Below are 22,382 nucleotides of genomic sequence, written 5' to 3' on the forward strand. Positions count from 1 at the left end.
ATTTGATCCAGGTTGAGAGGCATGAATTTCTCTTGTTTTAGGTGGTGTTTGGTAGAGCTCCCACGGCTCCGCTCCTAGCGAGAATTACTAAATGGTAAAAAACCGAGCTGCTTCATAGTGGGAGCAGAGTAAATCTAGTCTTCATTTTGTACTAAAGAGTGAAAGCCTAAAAAATCCGCTTCTTGTTGCTCTCAACCTGCTCCTCACACAGTCACACTCCAACCCATCAAAATCACTTCACGGGCTACTTGCTAAACAATTTTAGTTAGATTGATTCACTTCTTCTAGAAAATCATTCAGAATCACTCTATTGGAGAATCAACTCTCGGAGTTGGAGAATTATGGAGTGGAACTCTGCTAAACAGACCCTTATTTTGCTCTTAGGTGGGCGTGACCGCGTGAGTGTTCTGACGTGTTGTGTTAGTGTGTGTGGGTGACTCTGTTGTTATGAGTGGGCTTTTGTGCCTCACTTATTTTCTTCTTATAATATAATGACATGTAACTCTCTTGCGTATTTGAAAAAAACATGAAACGTGCACCGATCCAAAATTGATTACTGAACTTGCACTCTTGTTGCCAAGATGTACCGTCCAAAATTGAAATGCTCATTAAGTCATTAGAAGCACAAAAAGTTGCATCACTGATTTACTGAACTTGCACTCTTGTTGCCAAGATGTACCGTCCAAAATTGAAATGCTCATTAAGTCATTAGAAGCACAAAAAGTTGCATCACTGATTTACTGAACTTGCACTCTTGTTGCCAAGATGTACCGTCCAAAATTGAAATGCTCATTAAGTCATTAGAAGCACAAAAAGTTGCATCACTGATTTTATACATACTCATATTAATGATACTCATATTAACGATTGGTTCCTTAACTAAATTTTAGTCTTTATTATCAAATGTTTGGATACTAATTAGTTACAAATATGAAATATAATTTAATTGCAAAACTAATTATATAAATAAGAACTAAACGATAAAACGAACTTATTAAATCTAATTAGCTCACAATTCACTACAATAAACATATTAATAATAGATTTACAATAAACATATTAATAATAGATTAATTAGGTTTAATAAATCACCAAACTATTTATTCTTCAGATATATAATTAATTTTACAATTAGACTATATTTAATGCTCTTAATAGTCATTCAAACATTCAACGTGACATATGCTAAACTTTAGTTCCTATGACCAAACACACCTGAGCAAAAGAATTTGGAGTAACAGTTGCTGGCTTGCTGCAGACTTCTTGTTGTAATGTACACGCTAACTTAAGATAGAAGTGTGAATGCATATCATCACAGATATGGCACCGTAATCTGTAATCCGTAAAACAAAACTTCCATAGCTTTAGAAAAGCTCAAAGGTCATAACAAACTTATGCATCTAGAGCCTATATAAGCCGGCAGAACAAACAGTTCGAATAGAACTGAGATCTCTTGGCGTGCTCCAAAGATGTAGCACATCTTTGCCCGCTGCCTATATCTACCACAGTTCAAGCCATCCAGAAGTTACTCGGTTGGCTTGTCCGGGTCATCTTCCTCAGGTTCTTCCTTGTCTGGATCATCCTCTTGTGGCTCCTCCTGTGGTGGTGGTTGTTCTTCCTCTTCCTCCTCTTGATCATCATCCAGAGGATCATCAGCTGGTAACGGATGCGGTAATGGTGTCTTCATTGGGCTGAACTTAGGGAAGATATCAGGTCTCCTCCCAGGCTTTGGTCTCTCCCATTCCTAGCAACAATCAAACAACAGAGAAATTAATGTTGATGTCAACAGATCTAAATCACTAGTCATGTTTGAACATTATTTTTGCTAGGCTGGACAGATCTTCCACACCAATAGCTAATAATCATTGGAAAAAGTTGCAACAGATCTGCAATCGCCACTTTGGTTGTACACAAAAAAACATTACCAAGAAAGGCTAGGATCAGTATCTACATACTGTACATCACAACATGTAATACATGCAGTCATACAGTCATGAAGCCATTTACATAGTCAAGCCTTAAAGAAATTAAGAGTTCACCAAAACCAGCTCATGACTGCTCGCCACAACATTCTCTCATTTTGAATCTTTGATGATGAAAGACTCTTACAAAGAAAAACATATATAGAAGCTACACATTCAGAAGGACATTTAGGGCTTATTTGTAGACTGTAGTCAGTATTTAGGAGCGAATATAAAATTGAAGCTCCAAATATCTATCAGCACAACGAGCTACTAGCTGCAAAAGAACCCCAGAAAGTTATAGCAATAAAAGTTTATGTTAGCGCAGATGAAATTATTACACTCATAATAAATCATAGGGTGAAAAATTATCATTTTCGTAAAGGTATCTTCGCCAGAGATATACGAAATGGCAAAACTTAAAAAGTAGATGAAGACCGAATCCACATCCGAAAGCTAAAGCATAGGCATACCCAACCGGAACAACCTGTCCACACCACAACTTACGTAACATTTCTACCGATTTTGCCCGCTCCCTAAACCGGTTATTGGGCAGCCTATAGCCTCCTCCAATCCCACCAGAACAAGCTGCTAAAATGAAATGAACCGATGGTAAGTTGAAGAGCAAGAGAATTACGATGGGGAAATCGAGGGGCGACCGCTTGGTAATCTTCTCCTCGTCGGGGGCCGCGCAGACCACGAGCGTGCTCCACCTGCGCCGCCTACCGGCGAGAACCGGCACACGCGCGAGGGCGGTGACCGACGCGGATACGCCAAAGGTGCCCGGCGCGGGCGCCACAGGCGGGACGGCGGCCGGAGCCGAGAGGCACCACGGGAACGCCATGCGGGAGGGAGCTCAAGGGCCCTAGGTTCGCTTGGGCTGCTGGCTGGATGAGTCGTGCTGGAATTTGGGTTCCGTGTCCTCCTTGCGGTTTGGGTTGAGTACCTACCGGCTGCTTGTGAACCACCGGCGGCGGTGGCGGCTGTCTGTAGAGAGTGGAGACCGCCTTCGGGGCGATAAGAACACTCTTGGAGTCGCCAACACTAGCGTGTACGGGACTCCGATGGTTCTACACGCGGTGCATATTGCAGCCCACAGCAAATTGGGCCCAAGCACCCACTCGGGCCGACTCGTGTCCGCATATCCTGGGCCTCTTGCTCGGGCCGGAGTGAACCAGCAACTAATTCAGCACGACTCGTGTCCGCTCGAGAGACCCGTGGGCCGTGGCGAAGTGCCGACCCGCCATGCAACAGTGACGCGCGCCGCGCGCGGGTGCAGCCGTGCACACGCGCCGCGACCAAGACCCACCATGCCTCCCGGGAAATGGCCGGGGGCCGCATGGCGGCTGCCACCTGCAGCCCATGCACGGGCGGCGACGGTCCCGCCGCGCCTGTGACACGTACGCGTTCGCTGGGCGATATGTTTAATCGCCGAATCCGAGCCCTCTGACGCGCGCATTTTCAAAACAAAAGTCTCGCAGAGCACCCACTCGTCCACTCATGTCATGTCTGATAGTCGCCTACCTGTCAGTAGATTTATTCGACGGAGCAAACAATAGTTAACTAAGCCTTGCCACTGACCAAATAATCCGAACGTGCAACGTGCGCGCGTGCATGCACAGCGTCCAGCTAGTGGAGAAACGCGAGCGTGTGTGCACACGGACGGGACTCAAGTGCCAAACGCAACGCAGTCTCTAGTCTCTACGGGACGCGACGAGCTGCATCTGCATGCATGCGCGCGGCGTCTAGTAGCAAGACATGACATACATGCAGAGGGGGTGGCGGTGGCCCTTTTACCTTTGTGTCTCTCTCAACCCCCCCGGACGGAGCGCCCGGTATTTTTGACCGGCGATCGCGGGGCCCCTCTTTCCTTTGTTTAACCCGTACGTACGAGCACGGCGTAACCGAGGGGGTTAAACGTGCTCTTCAACACCCCTCCCCAGCTAAGCCAGAGATTAGAACCCCGTTCAACGGCATGTGTTTCACTTTTTCACCGCGCGACACCGCCCACCTTTTACTACTAGCAGAGCAGTCATCAGGCAGGCAAGTCTGCTTGGCCAGCGCCGCGCGCCCCGCCAGTCCGGCCGGCTCCGCGACCGCGCGCTTTGACGGTCAAAGCTAGCTTGGGCAGGAAGCACGGGAACCGAGCGCTGGAGCGGTCCGTACGCCAATATTCTATCCCAGGATCAATACGCAGCTCGTGGCCGCCTGTACGTACTGATGCGCTAGCTAAGCTACCCTGCGGTGCGGTGCGGTGTAGAGAGAGAGAGAGAGGAGAAGAAGCTAGGTGGTGCTGGTGGTGGCCGAGGAGGATCCCAGCGCGCGGTGCCTGTCCAATGTCCATGGGGAAGCTACACGGCGCCTCACGTGCACCGTGGAAAACACCAACGGCTGCCTGTGTGGATGCACTGGCACTGGCCCGCGCCGCGCCGGCCGAGAATAGCTGAAGAGCGAGGACCGACATTATATTTTCGGACGGGGCAGGGCGCCAGGGCATGCATTCATGCATACATGCATGCAAGTTGCTCTACGTGCTGCATGCGTTGCATATATTTATAACTACTAGTTAGTTAGATGTCTATACGTTACTAATATAAGTTTTGTATATACCACGTACGTAGATACACTTTTAAAAAAAATAAAGATAGTCATTCAAATATGTTCTCTAAACCTTTACGATAAACATCCGAAAATCCCAAGCGAGAACGATGGTGGTGGGGTCATGCTGCTCATGTCCTCTGCCAACTTTAGGCCTCGCAGACGTGATAGAGACGGTAGCGCCACAAAATGGTTTATATTCATAACACGATTTAGCCTGTGGCCCAACACGGTTTAGCCCAGCCTGAGCATAACACGATCATCGCATGAAAAATATTAGTTTATATTCATTTGTCTTGTCAATCACAAAAAGAGGAAGATTGTAAGTGCAATCAAGCACTACCGGAATTCGGCTCTTTGCCGAGTGCCGGTGGCTTTGCCGGGTGCTTTTTATCGGACACTCGGCAAAGCCGACTTTGCCGAGCGCCGCACTCTGCAAAGTCTTACGCTCGGTAAAGATCTTATTTACCGAGTGCGGGACACTCGGCACAGCCCAGCACTCGGCAAAGACTGCTTTGCCGAGAGTCAAATACTCGGCAAAGACGGCTCTCGGCAAAGGGCCGTTAGCGGCCGTCTACACAGCTGACGGTCGTCAGTCTTTGCCGAGTGCCACATATTGGGCACTCGGCAAAGGACGCTTTGCCGAGTGTCTTCTCTAGACACTCGGCAAAGTATATTTTTATTATTTTTTATTTTGTCTTCCAAACTTTTTGTGGTATGTTCATACACTATGTAGACCTATATGTATCATTTGTGGACAATTATAACAGAGTTTTCAATATTTAGTAGATTTAGTTCGTTTATTTGAATTTCTTCGAAAAATTCAGATTTGAACTGCAGGTCACTCGAAACTTGGAAAACCGTGCATGCAAAAATGATATTCATGTTACTTAGCATAAGTTACGACCGATTCCAGGAGCGGACCGGAAACTTCGAGCAACATACTCACTAAACATGGCCGTGAACTTGTCATCCACATGTTTAAAAATTGTATAAAACACAAACAAAGTCAGAAAATCATGAAACTTGTCCACGTGTCATGATATCATATGTAAAACACAAACAACTTTCTGACTTTGTTTGTGTTTTATACAATCTTTAAACATGTGGATGGCAAGTTCACGGCCATGTTTAGTGAGCATGTTGCTCAAAGTTTCCGGTCCGCTCCTGAAATCGTCCGTAACTTGTGCTAAGTAGCATGGATACCATTTTTGCATGCACGGTTTTTCAAGTTTCGAGTGACCTGCAGTTCAAATCTGAATTTTCCGAAGAAATTCAAATAAATGAACTAAATCTAATAGCTCTTGAAAACACTGTTATAATTGTCCCAAAATGGTACATGTAGGTCTACATAGTGTAGGAACATGGCACAAAAAGTTTGGTTAGAAAAATAAAAACAATTACAATTTGCTTTGCTGAGTGTCCACTGAAGACACTCGGCAAAGAAGTCTTTGCCGAGTGCCAGCCGTGTGACACTCGACATGGATTTTCTAAAAAACCCTAAATGAAGACTTTGCCGAGTGCCTGTCTGCTAGCACTCGGCAAAGAGGTCTTTGCCGAGTGCTAGATCCGGGGCACTCGGCAAAGTAAATATTTTAATTTTTAAAAAATCTTTGCCGAGTGCCAGATCCGGGGCACTCGGCAAAGAAGTGGAACTTAACCGCCCGGTTCTCCTTCTTCTCGCTCACTCACTCACGCTCAACTCTCACGCCGACGCCGACCCCGCGCCCACCCTCGCCGCCGGTCCGCGCCCGCCCGCGCGCACCCGGCCCCGCGCCCGCCCTCGCCGGCGTCCCCGCGCGCGCACCTAGCCCCGCGCCCGCGCTCGCCGCCGACCCCGCGCCCGCCCTCGCCGCCGGCCCCGCGCGCGCACCCGGCCCCACGCCCGCCCTCGACCCCGACCCCGCGCCCGCCCTCTCGCCCGACCCCGCGCTCGCCGCCGGCCCGCAAGCCGTCGTACCCCTACGCACGGCAATTCACCGGCGATCCTCCCCGTCGCAAGCCGCCACCCCTAAGGTATACATTTGTAATATGCGATTGATTATATGTGATTAAACGTAGTTTGCATGTGATTGAAAATTACATTTCTAATATATGTGTATGATTGGTCTATAGAAATTAAATGTAGGCCGATCAAGTTCATTATCTTGAATACATCAAAGTGCAACTTTGCATACTCTTTTTACTGTGTGCATGTCAGTCATCGTGCTGTTAGTTTTATTTGTAGATTTTAAAAACCTCAACGTACAGGGGAGGTGCTGTCGATTTTTTTGTATTAACAGACTTGTGTTTCTTTTTTACAGAGAAGATACTTGTCTTCCTAGCCGCTGCGGGTCTGCCTGCACCGCGTCGCGTCGCCACTGCACCGACCCGCCACAGCCCCACTAGCCTGACTCCACCGCCACCCTAGGTATAACCTCTATTTCTGCATCATGGTCGTAGATCACGTAACCCAGTTAGGCGTCTCCCATTCGAAAGAGATACGGTGTAGATATGCAGATCTTTGCATATCTACAAATGTATCGGTTTTGAATTGTCCACGTTTTTTGGACAGCCCGCGGTTGCGTAGATGGTGTTAGTTTCATGCTCTACGACCACATAATTATAGTACATGTGATTAAAGTATGTAATGTGTTATGAATTTGTGGAACCCTATTTACAAGATGTGTGGTGATGAACTCAAAAGGATGGTTGAAGTCATTTTTATATTTTGAATTTGAGTACATGAACCACCATATTTTAAAAGTGTGATGCAAGTATAAAAGCTTAAGTGTGTAACCAAGTGCTCAACTCAACCCCATAAACACACTTCATGACCAACACTGTCGGAATCCTGCTCTTTACCGAGTGCTCGACGCTTTACCGAGTGTTTTTTGTCGGGCATTCGATAAAGTCACACTCTCGGTAACGACCCCATTTACCGAGAGTAGGGCACTCGACATCGACAGACACTCGCCAAAGACATCTTTGCCGAGTGCCACACACTCGATGAACGACGACGCTCGGTAAAGGGATGTCAACAGTCATCTATAGCTGACGGTCGTTGACTTTGTCGAGCGCCAGGCGTTGGAACTCCGCAAAGAAGTTATTTTGTCGTGTGTCGCCCCGTCGACACTAGACAAACCATGCTTTGCCGAGTGCCTACATTTGACACTCGGCAAAGTATATTTGTATTTTTTTCTTTTTCCAACCAAACTTTTTGTGTTTTGTTCCTACACTATGTTGACTAACATGTTCCATTTTGGCACAATTATAAAAGTGTTTGCTATAACTATTAGATTTTCTTTTTTAATTGAATTTACTCGAATAATTCAGATTTGAACTGCAAGTCACTCGAAAAATGGAAAATCGTGAATGCAAAAATGATATCCATGTTATTTAGCACAAGTTACGACCGATTTAAGGAGCAGACCAAAATTTTCGAGCACCATGCTCACGTAACATGATCGTGAACTTGCGATCAAGTTGTTTAACAATTGTATAAAACACAAACAAAGTTAGAAAAACATTAAACTTGTCCACATGTCATGATATCATATGTAGAGGCTGTGATAAAAATTTGAGAATGTTTCAAAAAGTTGTGACATACTATGTGTAGAAAACTAGGTGTTGTAGCTTGCATGCCACTACTGTGCATTTTGTGGTACTGTTGTGACTTAATGGTCAATTGGGAGCTGAGGGATATTTATACCCCACTCCTCTTCTCTTTTATGGATATCTCAAGCATTCAGTCTCTCTAACCTTCAAACAAATCTTCCTCATCCCATTGAAGGTTCCCAAGCTCTCTGTTGCCTCCCTTTATGATTACTTGAGGGATTAGACTCCAAACATTGTTAAAGAGTTGTTTAATCGAAGGTCATACTCCTAGATCACTTAGTTCTCACTCAAGATTGTGTGTTGCATTTGTTACTCCTAGATGGAAGGATCGAAAGGATCTTGATGTCACCTAGAGGGGGTGGATAGTGAAAGTCGCCTAGAGGTGGGATGAATAGGGTGAATCTGAAATTTAGAAGCTTTAAGCACAATTACAAGTCGGGGTTAGCGTTAGAAATATAAACGAGTCCGAAAAGAGAGGGCGAAAAAAATCACAAGCAAATAAGGCGGATGACACGGTGATTTGTTTTACCGAGGTTCGGTTCTTGCAAACCTACTCCCCGTTGAGGTGGTCACAAAGACTGGGTCTCTTTCAACCCTTTCCCTCTCTCAAACGGTCACTTAGACCGAGTGAGCTTCTCTTCTCAATCAAACGGGACACTAAGTCCCCACAAGGACCACCACACAATTGGTGTCTCTTGCCTTGGTTACAATTGAGTTGGAATCAAGAAAGAATGAAGAAGAAAAGTAATCCAAGCGCAAGAGCTCAAATGAACACAAGTATCTCTCTCTCACTAGTCACTATTTGATTGGAATTGTCTTTGGACTTGGGAGAGGATTTGATCTCTTTGGTTGTGTCTTATATTGAATGCTATAGCTCTTGTATGAGCTATGAAGACTGAAAACTTGGATACAATGAATGGTGGGTGGTTGGGGGTATTTATAGCCCCAACCACCAAAGGAGCCGTTGGTGGAGGCTGCTGTCGCATGGCGCACCAGACACTGTCCGGTGCGTCAGCCACGTCACCCGGCCGTTGGGGTTCGACCGTTGGAGCTTCTGTCTTCTGGGCCACCGGGCAGTCCGGTGGTGCACCGGACAGTCACTGTTCACTGTCCGGTGCGCCTTCTGACGTCTGTCCTGACTTCTGCGCGTGCAGGCGCGCACTGTAGCGCATTTAATGTTCTTGCAGACGACCGTTGGCGCTGTGTAGCCGTTACTCCGCTGGTGTACCGGACAGTCCTGTGCTACACCGGACAGTCCGGTGAATTATAGCAGAGCGGCTCCCAGATTTCCCGAAGGTGGGAAGTTTGAAGTCAGATTCCCTAGTGCACCGGACACTGTCCGGTGCGCCAGACCAGGGCGCACTTTGGTTGTCTTTTGCTCTCTTTGTTTGAACCCTTCCTTGGTCTTTTTATTGGTTTGTTGTGAACCTTTGGCACCTGTAGAACTCATAATCTAAAGCAAACTAGTTAGTCCAATTATTTGTGTTGGGCAATTCAACCACCAAAATCAATTAGGAAAAGGTGTAAGCCTATTTCCCTTTCAATCTCCCCCTTTTTGGTGATTGATGCCAACACAAACCAAAGCAAATATATAAGTGTAGAATTGAACTAGTTTGCATAATGTAAGTGCAAAGGTTGCTTGGAATGAAACCAATAATTATTTCTACTAGATATGTATGGATGGCTTTCTTCTTATTCAAAATTTTGGACCACGCTTGCACCACTTGTTTTGTTTTGCAATGTTTTGGAAATTCTTTTTCAAATTATTTTGCAAATAGTCAAAGGTATATGAATAAGATTTTGAGAAGCATTTTCAAGATTTGAGATTTTCTCCCCCTGTTTCAAATGCTTTTCCTTTGACTACACAAAACTCCCCCTTAATGAAATCCTCCTCTTAGTGTTCAAGAGGGTTTTAGATATTAATTTTGAAGAGGGTATACCAATTTGAAATTATATCAAAAATAGGATACCAATTGAACAATCTTTTCTTAACCCAAATTTGAAAGACTACATTTTTGAAATTGGTGGTGGTGCGGTCCTTTTGCTTTGGGCTATACTTTCTCCCCCTTTGGCATGAATCGCCAAAAACGGATACTTGTGAGTGAAATATAAGCCCTTTTACTTTCTCCCTCTATGGTAAATAATATATGAGTGAAGATTATACCAAATTGGAGAGCGTTGCGGAGCGACGATGAAGGATGAATAATTCGATAGAGTGGAGTGGAAGCCTTGTCTTCGCCGAAGACTCCAATTCCCTTTCAATCTATGACTTAGCATGAAATGCACATGAAACCACATTAGACATAGCACATGAAAGAGATATGATCAAAGGTATATAAATGAGCTATGAGTGCAAAATATCAATCAAAGTTCCTAGAATCAAGAATATTTAGCTCATGTCTAAGTTTGGTAAAAGTTTGCTCATCTAATGGCTTGGTAAAGATATCGGCTAATTGTTCTTTGGTATTAACATAAGCAATCTCGATATCCCCCTTTTGTTGGTGATCCCTTAAAAAGTGATACCGAATGGCTATGTGTTTAGTGCGGCTATGCTCAACGGGATTATCCGCAATGCGGATTGCACTCTCATTATCACATAGAAGAGGAACTTTGGTTAATTTGTAACCATAGTCCCTAAGGGTTTGCCTCATTGAAAGTTCCCTTTGACCCGGGAACAGGATCTGGATGTCGCCTAGAGGGGGGGGTGAATAGGCGAATAAAACTTATTACTTTAAAACTTAAATTCTTACTCTACTCGAAGACTTAGTACGCAGTGGAGTGAGAAGACTCTTCGAGTAGGTTGCAGCGGAATCAGAGATCCTGTCTCAAAAATGTCCTGCACTTCAAATAAAGCTTATACCACAGATAAGTATTGAAGTGCAGATATAAAGACGAGTAAGACAGAGAGTCAGGATACAATACAGAACAGAGCACACAGACGCAAGGATTTATCCCGAGGTTCGGCCAAGCCTAAAATGCTTGCCTAGTCCTCGTTGGAGTTAGCCACACCTGGGCTTGGAGTCTATTTCAACTCCTTCCTCCGTTTGCTTAGATCTGTCAGTATGACAGATAGAGCCTTTCACTATTGAGTGGGGTTACAACAGAACCGCGGCTGCTTACAAACTTCTTGGCAGCACCTCGGCAGAGTAACGATACGCTCAAGACCTTGCTCTAGCTCTTAGCAGCACTATTCCTCTCTCTAAAGGCTTATAGCTGTGCCTTCTACACAAACTATAGAGTTACACACAAGAGGGAGAGCGAGAATTGATTCCAGTGAAGTCTACACTTGTTGGCTGCACTTGTACTTTGCTTAAGGCGCCTAGGGGTCCCTTTTATAGGCACAAGGGGCCTAGGAGCCGTTGGAATCCCATTTGAAAGGCAATACTTTCTTTCTGTCGGGTGGCGCACCGGACAGTCCGGTGCACACCGGACATTGTCCGGTGCCCGATTTCTTTCCTTCTATGGCGAAGCCGACCGTTGGCAGTCTTGGAGCCGTTGGCGCACCGGACATGTCCGGTGCACACCGGACAGTCTGGTGCCTCCATCTAGCCGTTGGTTCGGCCACGTGTCCCGCGCAGATCGCACGGCCGACCGTTGGCCCGGCCGACCGTTGGCTCACCGGACAGTCCGGTGCACACCGGACAGTCCGGTGAATTATAGCCGTACGTCGCCGGTGAATTCCCGAGAGCGGCCAGTTCGCCAGAGTTCAGCCTGGCGCACCGGACACTGTCCGGTGCACCACCGGACAGTCCGGTGTGCCAGACTGAGCTGCCTTGGCTGTACATAGCCAAGCCCTTTGCACCTCTCTTCTTTTCTTCTTCTTTCTGTTTCTAACACTTAGACAAGTATATTAGTCCACAAAACCAATGTACTAAGTATAGAAACATACCTTCTCTTAATCATTAAATCTATAGCATTCCACATGCTTGAGCTTTGATGTTGGACTCATAAATCATCAAGTCGGCTTGTCTTGATCTAGATTGACATTACTTGGCTCCAACATCCTGTAAAGGTCACATAGAACATCTCCAAACATAGGAACAACCCAAACTAAAGATCAAGGTGAACTTAGCTCTTTTGGGCTGCTTCCAGTTCTGGTTTTGACACTTGTTCTCCTTCTAGTGACCTTGATCTCCTTCTTAGAGCTTGTTCTTGAGCCTTATGACTTACACCACATAACTGTAGCTGTTACCTCATTGGCTGTAAGTCACGTTCTTATGCAGTGATCCTTGATGTGCCGTAACTGTTCTCAACTCGATCACCCTTGACTTTGCAAGCCTTCTTCTTCACCCTTGGCTTTGGGTTCCTCAGCCTCCTTGACCTTCTCCCGTGCACTTGGTACCTCGAAGCTCTTCTTGCCTCCGTCCTTGGCTTGATCAGTTGTCTCCGAGCTACGCACCCGAGTCTCACTTTTGCAATGTCCATCTTACTTGTGATGTCCATTATGTATCCATAATCCAGTTCTTGGACCATCACATTTGTTCACTTGTGTTGAACCCTGTAGGCTTTACTTTAAGCACCTGTTCAACACTTAGTACACTTGTTAGTCCTTTAATTGAGTTGTCATCCAAACATCAAAACTCACAAGAGAGCTTTCAATCTCCCCCTTTTTGGTGATTGATGGCAACACAATTAAAGCTTACATAAGAATAAGATTTGAAGCACAAATTTGAATTCTAAGATTATAGAATGCTCCCCCTAAATGAGTGCTTACTTCAAAAACATAATTTTGGCCTCAGACGCCAATTTGCACATACTTAGGCAAATCGAAACATTTCTATACCTTAGCACTTTTTAGTATGCATTGTGGCAAGAATCAAACCATGATGCTATAACACACAAATGCACATAATCAGAGTTAAACACCATTCAATTTAGTGGGTATATCACAGAAATATCAACCTACCACTATTCATCATTAAGATACCAATTCAAACTAAGACACTAATTGAAAGCAATCTTAAAGCACCATTAACCACATGACTATCTATTTCAGAATGAACACAATAGATGCCAATTAATTCATAGCAACGAAAGCACTAGTCCATATGATGCAACACATATAATACTGCAGGAAGCATATGAATAACACACTAGCAAAGCTTAAACTAACACATCACCCCCTTAGGATAAGCTTTCCTCTCAGGTTGAGATAAGCTTTAATGCACAAATTCTCCCCCTTTGACATCAAACACCAAAAACCATACTCGAGCAAGAACATAGGATGATGTCAAGGGACAGCAGGGTGTCAAGGGGGAAAAACGACTATCAAAAAACTCCCCCTTACTTATTGAACATATGCACTATCAACATTTAGGTAAGATACATATATGCAAAAAGATTAATACTCCCTTTGTACCTTTACCATGTTGTAGTGTACTTCCCATCTTGAAAGTATCTGATCTCTCAAGAGCTTCTTCACACTTGTGCCTGATTCTTTATCCTTATTTTTTCTTGTTGCTAAGACACCAAACTTAGAACAAGTTATAGTATTTGGCACAAGAAGAAACTTCCAATCTAATGATTATCAAAAGATGTCAATTGAAGTAGACTATCACGGCTACTAATTGAAAGATACCAATTGAAAAAGTTCATTTATTATCATAGCTCCATGATATTTAAGAATAAGCAACTATTATCACCAGATATTATAGAGCATGAGCAATCTAAAATTATGCACTTACTCACAACTTGAGATACCAATTTCTTGACTTACAGAGGTACCCAAGTCCTGATTGCTCCATTTCTTGCTTATCTTCTCTTTTCCACCTAGAGACTATACAAGATTGCTCAATAAACAGTTAGTCTCGAAAGACACAAGTTATGTGTGCTCCCCCAAGTTGTGCATCAAGTATTTGAATGACTTGCACTTTGCACATTCTAGCTTCCTTAGAACTAGAGGGGATCACAACATACCTTGGTCAAGGCATACTCTATCACTTTCATCACACAAGGATGCCAATTTGAATATCAATTGTAAAACCACTTAACACCAATTGAAGGCTAAATGAAAGGTTGACTAAATTCAACAATGCATGCCTCAGTGGCACCTAAGCCAATTCATTACTCAAGGAAGTATAGCATTTACACGCAACTTAGACATGCTTTATATTTAACTATCATTGCATATACCAATTGAAGATCAACACAATCATGTATATAAAGCGAAATATCTAAGCATGTCATAATTAAGAAGGTTCTTTAGGTACACCAAAAGAAACAACATTTTAAGGCATAAGTCTTCTAAGCCACGATACTACCAATGAAATGCAAGAACACAGCTATGATCACTGTCAATGGAACTTCAAGATATTCAATAAAATTGCACAGTTCCATTTTCCATACCTTTGCCTTTATGAGAGCAATTGTTATCACCAATTCAGGGCTCCTTTTGCTCATGCACCTCATAGCTCAAGAGGGCACGACATGGATTTGAAATTCACACAGTACCAAACTAGGGTAATCATGTGAACATGGACTAAACAAAATGTCATAATTGCACATAGCATGACTTACAAAAAAAGGTTTATCCATATACACCAAGAGAGTTAATCGTTGTGGATATAACAAATGAAAGAGCTACCCATGAATGATTCAAAAGATATATCCTATATAGCACCAGTCATGATTAAGCAAACAACATTATGATTCATTTAACACAGGCAATCATAAAGCATAACTACTCCAAAGACAGGTAGCACAACAAGCCAACTTAAGAGCAATACTAAATTGCAATTATGTACTTAAAATACATGGGGTACCGTCCTTTGGAGAGCTAGCTGTAGATTCTCATCAAAGTCCTTTTACTCGATTCACCAATAATGGTTAAGGACCTATACACCTTATTTTACTTGAGATGAACATGGGATTAGTGTCTCACAATAATTCAACCTTGGGACAATAAACACCAACACAATTAACAGCTTAAGCATAGAGTTTTAGATAACCGTCTTAAGCTCTTCCATGGTCTCCAGTCCATCTCAAGGCACCTGCATGGTCTAGTTAGCACAGTTTGGTACCCATCTCGAGATGGGTCCATAACGTTCATCTAAAAGGGCCTTTGGTACCCAAATAACAGTTGTGCTAGTTCTAGGTGATCTCATTACTGACCTAGCACAAGTGTATGATTGGGGTCTCCTAAGCGAATAAGATTGAGATAAATTTACTTGTTTAGGAATCTTACCTTTATAACATACCTTGGATAGATGACCCTGCTCACCACACTTGTAGCAGAAGCGTCACTCAACTTGACACGACGCTTGCTGTGTGTCATTTTCCTTGGTGAGGGTCACCTTGGAGGATGCACATCCTTGATTCTTCATGACCGGACATGAAGTGATCGTGTGGTCCTTTTTGTTGCATCCAAAACAACTCCTTGTCCCTTCATTCTTGTCTTTGTACGGACAAGACGCGATGAGGTGGCCTAACTTCTTGCACTTGAAACACCTCCTTTTTCCTTTTCCCTTTTTGTACTTGAATGACATGGAGAGAAGGTCAGTGCAAACAACATGATTAATTGAATCTTTACCTTTTTCCTTTTTCATGTTGATTTCTTCATTTATAGCTTTGGGAACATTCTTCTTGTTGAGCTTAACACTTGCTGCAGTTTTTCCTTTCTCAAGCTTCTTCACCACGCGCCCGTGGATATCTTGAGAGAGTTGAGCAATGTGTCTTCTCCTTAGCTGTCTTTGCTTCTTGTTCCCACACAATTTTCTTTTTGATCCTGCAACTTGTTTCTCAAACAAAGATTGGCCTTTCTTGGGGCGGTGGAGGTCAGCACATGATAATATTTTGACCAATTGATTACTAGTGCAAGAATGAGGTTCATATGAGTTTAAACTAGTAATTACTACCTCATGAGCAATATCGAGCATGATATGATCATCAACTAGTTTACTATGAGAGTATGACAACATATCATACTTTTCACTAAGAGCAAGCTTTTCTAAATTCATTGTTTCTACTTGACTTCTAAGCATAGAATTTTCAGTTTTAAGTTGAGCAACATTAGATAGAGCGTCATAATTATTACTTTGCTCAATTAACATTGAATCATACCGTTGGACCAAGACATCATGAGAGCACCTCAGCTCCTCATGTTCTTTGGTCATCTTCTCTTCTTCTTCCACATCATCGGTCTCATTTTCCCTGTCATTAATGTCAGTGGAAGCAATATAGGAAAATGTACCTTGTGATGATGAAGATTCATCCTCGCTATCATCCTCATATTCCTCCTCATCATGGCTTTTGTCTCCACCGTCATTGTTAGCAATAAAACACTTATTATTAGTGGAGACCAAACCTGTCGACGAGGTAGATTCACCGTTGGGTGTCCATCGTTCTTGATCTTCTCCCTTTGAATGGTTAGCATCACAAGCAATATAGGGAGTAGAAGTAGTACAATTTGCCACACAATATTTTACTTTAATTCTATTCCATAAATCATGAGCATCAACAAACAAATCATTATCACTACTCATGATGGCAAAATAGGCATTTCTAGAAAGAGACTCAACTAAGATGTTGCAAGCACGGTGATTGAGAGATAAACATCTTAGTTCATCATTAGAGGGATTTTTACTAATATCAGATGGAAAAATACTTCTACTAAAGATCTGTCTCAAATCAGAATCAATACTCATGAAAGCATTATAAATAGAGACAGACCAAGATTTGTAATTAGAGCCATCGCCTAAAAGAATTTCTACAGTTACCTCTTGTGACGACATCGTTATCTCCGGACGGCTAAGCCCACACTGGAGAGGCCTAGCTCCGATACCAATTGAAAGTTCCCTTTGACCCGGGAACAGGATCTGGATGTCGCCTAGAGGGGGGGTGAATAGGCGAATAAAACTTATTACTTTAAAACTTAAATTCTTACTCTACTCGAAGACTTAGTACGCAGTGGAGTGAGAAGACTCTTCGAGTAGGTTGCAGCGGAATCAGAGATCCTGTCTCAAAAATGTCCTGCACTTCAAATAAAGCTTATACCACAGATAAGTATTGAAGTGCAGATATAAAGACGAGTAAGACAGAGAGTCAGGATACAATACAGAACAGAGCACACAGACGCAAGGATTTATCCCGAGGTTCGGCCAAGCCTAAAATGCTTGCCTAGTCCTCGTTGGAGTTAGCCACACCTGGGCTTGGAGTCTATTTCAACTCCTTCCTCCGTTTGCTTAGATCTGTCAGTATGACAGATAGAGCCTTTCACTATTGAGTGGGGTTACAACAGAACCGCGGCTGCTTACAAACTTCTTGGCAGCACCTCGGCAGAGTAACGATACGCTCAAGACCTTGCTCTAGCTCTTAGCAGCACTATTCCTCTCTCTAAAGGCTTATAGCTGTGCCTTCTACACAAACTATAGAGTTACACACAAGAGGGAGAGCGAGAATTGATTCCAGTGAAGTCTACACTTGTTGGCTGCACTTGTACTTTGCTTAAGGCGCCTAGGGGTCCCTTTTATAGGCACAAGGGGCCTAGGAGCCGTTGGAATCCCATTTGGAAGGCAATACTTTCTTTCTGTCGGGTGGCGCACCGGACAGTCCGGTGCACACCGGACATTGTCCGGTGCCCGATTTCTTTCCTTCTATGGCGAAGCCGACCGTTGGCAGTCTTGGAGCCGTTGGCGCACCGGACATGTCCGGTGCACACCGGACAGTCCGGTGCACACCGGACAGTCTGGTGCCTCCATCTAGCCGTTGGTTCGGCCACGTGTCCCGCGCAGATCGCGCGGCCGACCGTTGGCCCGGCCGACCGTTGGCTCACCGGACAGTCCGGTGCACACCGGACAGTCCGGTGAATTATAGCCGTATGTCGCCGGTGAATTCCCGAGAGCGGCCAGTTCGCCAGAGTTCAGCCTGGCGCACCGGACACTGTCCGATGCACCACCGGACAGTCCGGTGTGCCAGACTGAGCTGCCTTGGCTGTACATAGCCAAGCCCTTTGCACCTCTCTTCTTTTCTTCTTCTTTCTGTTTCTAACACTTAGACAAGTATATTAGTCCACAAAACCAATGTACTAAGTATAGAAACATACCTTCTCTTAATCATTAAATCTATAGCATTCCACATGCTTGAGCTTTGATGTTGGACTCATAAATCATCAAGTCGGCTTGTCTTGATCTAGATTGACATTACTTGGCTCCAACATCCTGTAAAGGTCACATAGAACATCTCCAAACATAGGAACAACCCAAACTAAAGATCAAGGTGAACTTAGCTCTTTTGGGCTGCTTCCAGTTCTGGTTTTGACACTTGTTCTCCTTCTAGTGACCTTGATCTCCTTCTTAGAGCTTGTTCTTGAGCCTTATGACTTACACCACATAACTGTAGCTGTTAGCTCATTGGCTGTAAGTCACGTTCTTATGCAGTGATCCTTGATGTGCCGTAGCTGTTCTCAACTCGATCACCCTTGACTTTGCAAGCCTTCTTCTTCACCCTTGGCTTTGGGTTCCTCAGCCTCCTTGACCTTCTCCCGTGCACTTGGTACCTCGAAGCTCTTCTTGCCTCCGTCCTTGGCTTGATCAGTTGTCTCCGAGCTACGCACCCGAGTCTCACTTTTGCAATGTCCATCTTACTTGTGATGTCCATTATGTATCCATAATCCAGTTCTTGGACCATCACATTTGTTCACTTGTGTTGAACCCTGTAGGCTTTACTTTAAGCACCTGTTCAACACTTAGTACACTTGTTAGTCCTTTAATTGAGTTGTCATCCAAACACCAAAACTCACAAGAGAGCTTTCACTCATCCAAAGCAATTGTGCGCAACAATGGCCTGTGGCAATATACTCGGCTTCGGCGGTAGAAAGAGCGACAGAATTTTGCTTCTTTGAAGCCCAAGACACCAGAGATCTTCCCAAGAACTGGCAAGTCCCTGATGTGCTCTTTCTATTAATTTTACACCCTGCCCAATCAGCATCGGAATAACCAATTAAATCAAATGTGGATCCCCTAGGGTACCAAAGCCCAAACTTAGGAGTATAAACTAAATATCTCAAGATTCGTTTTACGGCCCTAAGGTGAACTTCCTTAGGATCGGCTTGGAATCTTGCACACATGCATACATAAAGCATAATATCCGGTCGAGATGAACATAAGTAGAGTAAAGATCCTATCATCGACCGGTATACCTTTTGATCTACGGATTTACCTCCCGTTTCGAGGTCGAGATGCCCATTAGTTCCCATGGGTGTCTTGATGGGCTTGGCATCCTTCATCCCAAACTTTGTGAGTATGTCTTGAATGTACTTCGTTTGGCTAATGAAGGTGCCCTCTTGGAGTTGCTTCACTTGAAATCCTAATAAATACTTCAACTCCCCCATCATAGACATCTCGAATTTTTGTGTCATGATCCTACTAAACTCTTCACATGTAGATTCGTTAGTAGACCCAAATATGATATCATCAACATAAATTTGGCATACAAACAAATCATTTGCAAGTGTTTTAGTAAAGAGAGTAGGATCGGCCTTTCCGACTTTGAAGCCATTAGCGATAAGAAAATCTCTTAGGCATTCATACCATGCTCTTGGGGCTTGCTTGAGCCCATAAAGCGCCTTAGAGAGTTTATAGACATGGTTAGGGTACTCACTATCTTCAAAGCCGGGAGGTTGATCAACATAGACCTCTTCCTTGATTGGTCCATTGAGGAAGGCACTTTTCACGTCCATTTGGTAAAGCTTAAAGCCATGGTAAGGAGCATAGGCAAGTAAACTGCGAATTGACTCAAGCCTAGCTACGGGTGCATAGGTTTCACCGAAATCCAAACCTTCGACTTGTGAATATCCCTTGGCCACAAGTCGGGCTTTGTTCCTTGTCACCACACCATGCTCATCTTGCTTGTTGCGGAAGACCCACTTAGTTCCTACAACATTTTGGTTAGGACATGGAACTAAATGTCATACCTCATTTCTTGTGAAGTTGTTGAGCTCCTCTTGCATCGCCAACACCCAATCCGAATCTTGAAGTGCTTCCTCTACCCTGTGTGGCTAAATAGAGGAAACAAAAGAGTAATGTTCACAAAAATGAGCAACACGAGATCGAGTAGTTACCCCCTTTTGAATATCGCCGAGGATGGAGTTCACAGGGTGATCTCGTTGGATTGCTTGGTGGACTCTTGGGTGTGGCGGTCTTGGACCCTCATCATCTTCCTTGTCTTGATCATTAGCATCTCCCCCTTGATCATTGTCCTCCTCTTGAGGTGGCTCCTCTTGATCTTCATCATCATTATCTTGAGCTTGATCCTCATCTTGAGTTGGTGGAGATCCTTGCATGGAGGTAGATGGTTGATCTTGTGCTTGTGGAGGCTCTTCGGATTCCTTAGGACACACATCCCCAATGGACATGTTCCTTAACGCGACGCACGGAGCTTCTTCATCATCTAGCTCATCAAGATCAACTTGCTCGGTTAGGAGTTCATATGATGTCTTCTTGAGGATTCGGTGTAGATATAACCGGTTGATGGCGTAGCAAGCGGTGTTGACCGCCTCGGCCCAAAACCGATCCGAAGTCTTGTACTCATGAAGCATGGTCCTTGCCATGTCCAATAGAGTTCTATTCTTCCTCTCCACTACACCATTTTGTTGTGGCGTGTAGGGAGAAGAGAACTCATGCTTGATGCCCTCCTCCTCAAGGAAGCTTTCGATTTGTGAGTTTTTGAACCCCGTCCCGTTGTCGCTTCTAATCTTTTTGATCCTTAAGCCGAACTCATTTTGAGCCCGTCTCAAGAATCCTTTTAATGTCTCTTGGGTTTGTGATTTTTCCTGCAAAAAGAACACCCAAGTGAAGCGAGAATAATCATCCACAATAACAAGACAATATTTACTCCCGCCGATGCTTATATAAGCGATCGGGCCGAATAGGTCCATGTGGAATAGCTCAAGCGGCCTGCCGGTCGTCATGATGTTATTGTGTGGATGATGAGCACCAACTTGCTTTCCTGCTTGACATGCGCTACAAACTCTGTCTTTCTCAAAATGAACATTGGTTAGTCCCAAAATGTGCTCTCCCTTTAGAAGCTTATGAAGATTCTTCATCCCAACATGGGCTAGTCGGCGATGCTAGAGCCAACCCATGTTAGTCTTAGCAATTAAGCAGGTGTCGAGTTCAGCTCTATCAAAATCTACTAAGTATAGCTGACTCTCTAACACTCCCTTAAATGCTATTGAATCATCACTTCTTCTAAAGACAGTAACACCTATATCTGTAAAAAGACAGTTGTAGCCCATTTTACATAATTGAGAAACAAAAAGCAAATTATAATCTAAAGAATCTACAAGAAAAATATTGGAAATAGAGTGGTCAGGAGATATAGCAATTTTACCCAATCCCTTGACCGAACCTTGATTTCCATCCCCGAATGTGATAGCTCGTTGGGGATCTTGGTTTTTCTCATAGGAGGAGAACATCTTCTTCTCCCCTATCATGTGGTTTGTGCACCCACTATAGATGATCCAACTTGAGCCCCCGGATGCATAAACCTACAAAACAAGTTTAGGCCTTGTTCTTAGGTACCCAAACAGTCTTGGGTCCTTTCACATTAGAAACAAGCACCTTGGGTACCCAAACACAAGTCTTGGAGCCCTTGTGTTTGCCCCCAACACATTTGGCAACTACTTTGCCTGATTTGTTAGTTAAAACATATGATGCATCAAAAGTCTTAAATGAAATGTTAGGTTCATTTGATGCAATAGGAGTTTTCTTCTTAGGCAATTTAGCACGGGTTGATTGCCTAGAACTAGAAGCCTCACTCTTATACATAAAAGCATGATTAGAGCCAGAGTGAGACTTCCTAGAATGAATTCTCCTAATTTTGTGCTCGAGTTAACCGGCAGGGTATAAAATGTAACCCTCGTTATCCTAAGGCATGGGAGCCTTGCCCTTAACAAAGTTAGATAAACTTTTAGGAGGGGCATTGAGTTTGACATTGCCTCCCCGTTGAAAGCCAATGCCATTCTTAATGCCAGGGCGTCTCCCACTATAGAGCATACTACGAGCAAATTTAAATTTCTCATTTTCTAACTCATGCTCGGCAATTTTAGCATCTAATTTTGCTATATGATCATTTTGTTGTTTAATCATAGCAATGTGATCATGAATAGCATCAATGTTAACATCTCTACATCTAGTGCAAATAATAACATGCTCAACAGTAGATGTAGAGGGTTTGCAAGTATTTAGTTCAACAATCTTAGCATGTAAAATAGCATTCTCATCTCTAAGA

The 22,382-nt window shown here is 43.9% G+C and overlaps 1 protein-coding gene across 1 annotated transcript; it reads right to left on the bottom strand.

Moving 5' to 3' along the window:
- Nucleotides 1–1,116: 1,116 nt before the first annotated feature.
- Nucleotides 1,117–2,926, bottom strand: LOC100276580 (uncharacterized). Its single transcript, NM_001374065.1, has 2 exons — nucleotides 2,599–2,926; nucleotides 1,117–1,744 (listed from the first exon to the last, which is right to left on the bottom strand). The coding sequence occupies exons 1-2, from the start codon at nucleotides 2,803–2,805 to the stop codon at nucleotides 1,526–1,528; spliced, it is 426 nt and encodes a 141-aa protein (NP_001360994.1). The 5' UTR covers nucleotides 2,806–2,926; the 3' UTR covers nucleotides 1,117–1,525.
- Nucleotides 2,927–22,382: the final 19,456 nt, after the last annotated feature.

Source organism: Zea mays, chromosome 5 (assembly GCF_902167145.1).
Source record: "Zea mays cultivar B73 chromosome 5, Zm-B73-REFERENCE-NAM-5.0, whole genome shotgun sequence".
Taxonomy (NCBI): domain Eukaryota; kingdom Viridiplantae; phylum Streptophyta; class Magnoliopsida; order Poales; family Poaceae; genus Zea; species Zea mays.

Coding starts and splice junctions, on each gene's coding strand:
- LOC100276580 (NM_001374065.1), bottom strand. CDS start 2,805: ATGGCGTTCCCGTGGTGCCTCTCGGCTCCGGCCGCCGTCCCGCCTGTG. Junction 1,745..2,598: donor CGCCCCTCGATTTCCCCATC/GTAATTCTCTTG, acceptor GATTGTTGCTAG/GAATGGGAGAGACCAAAGCC.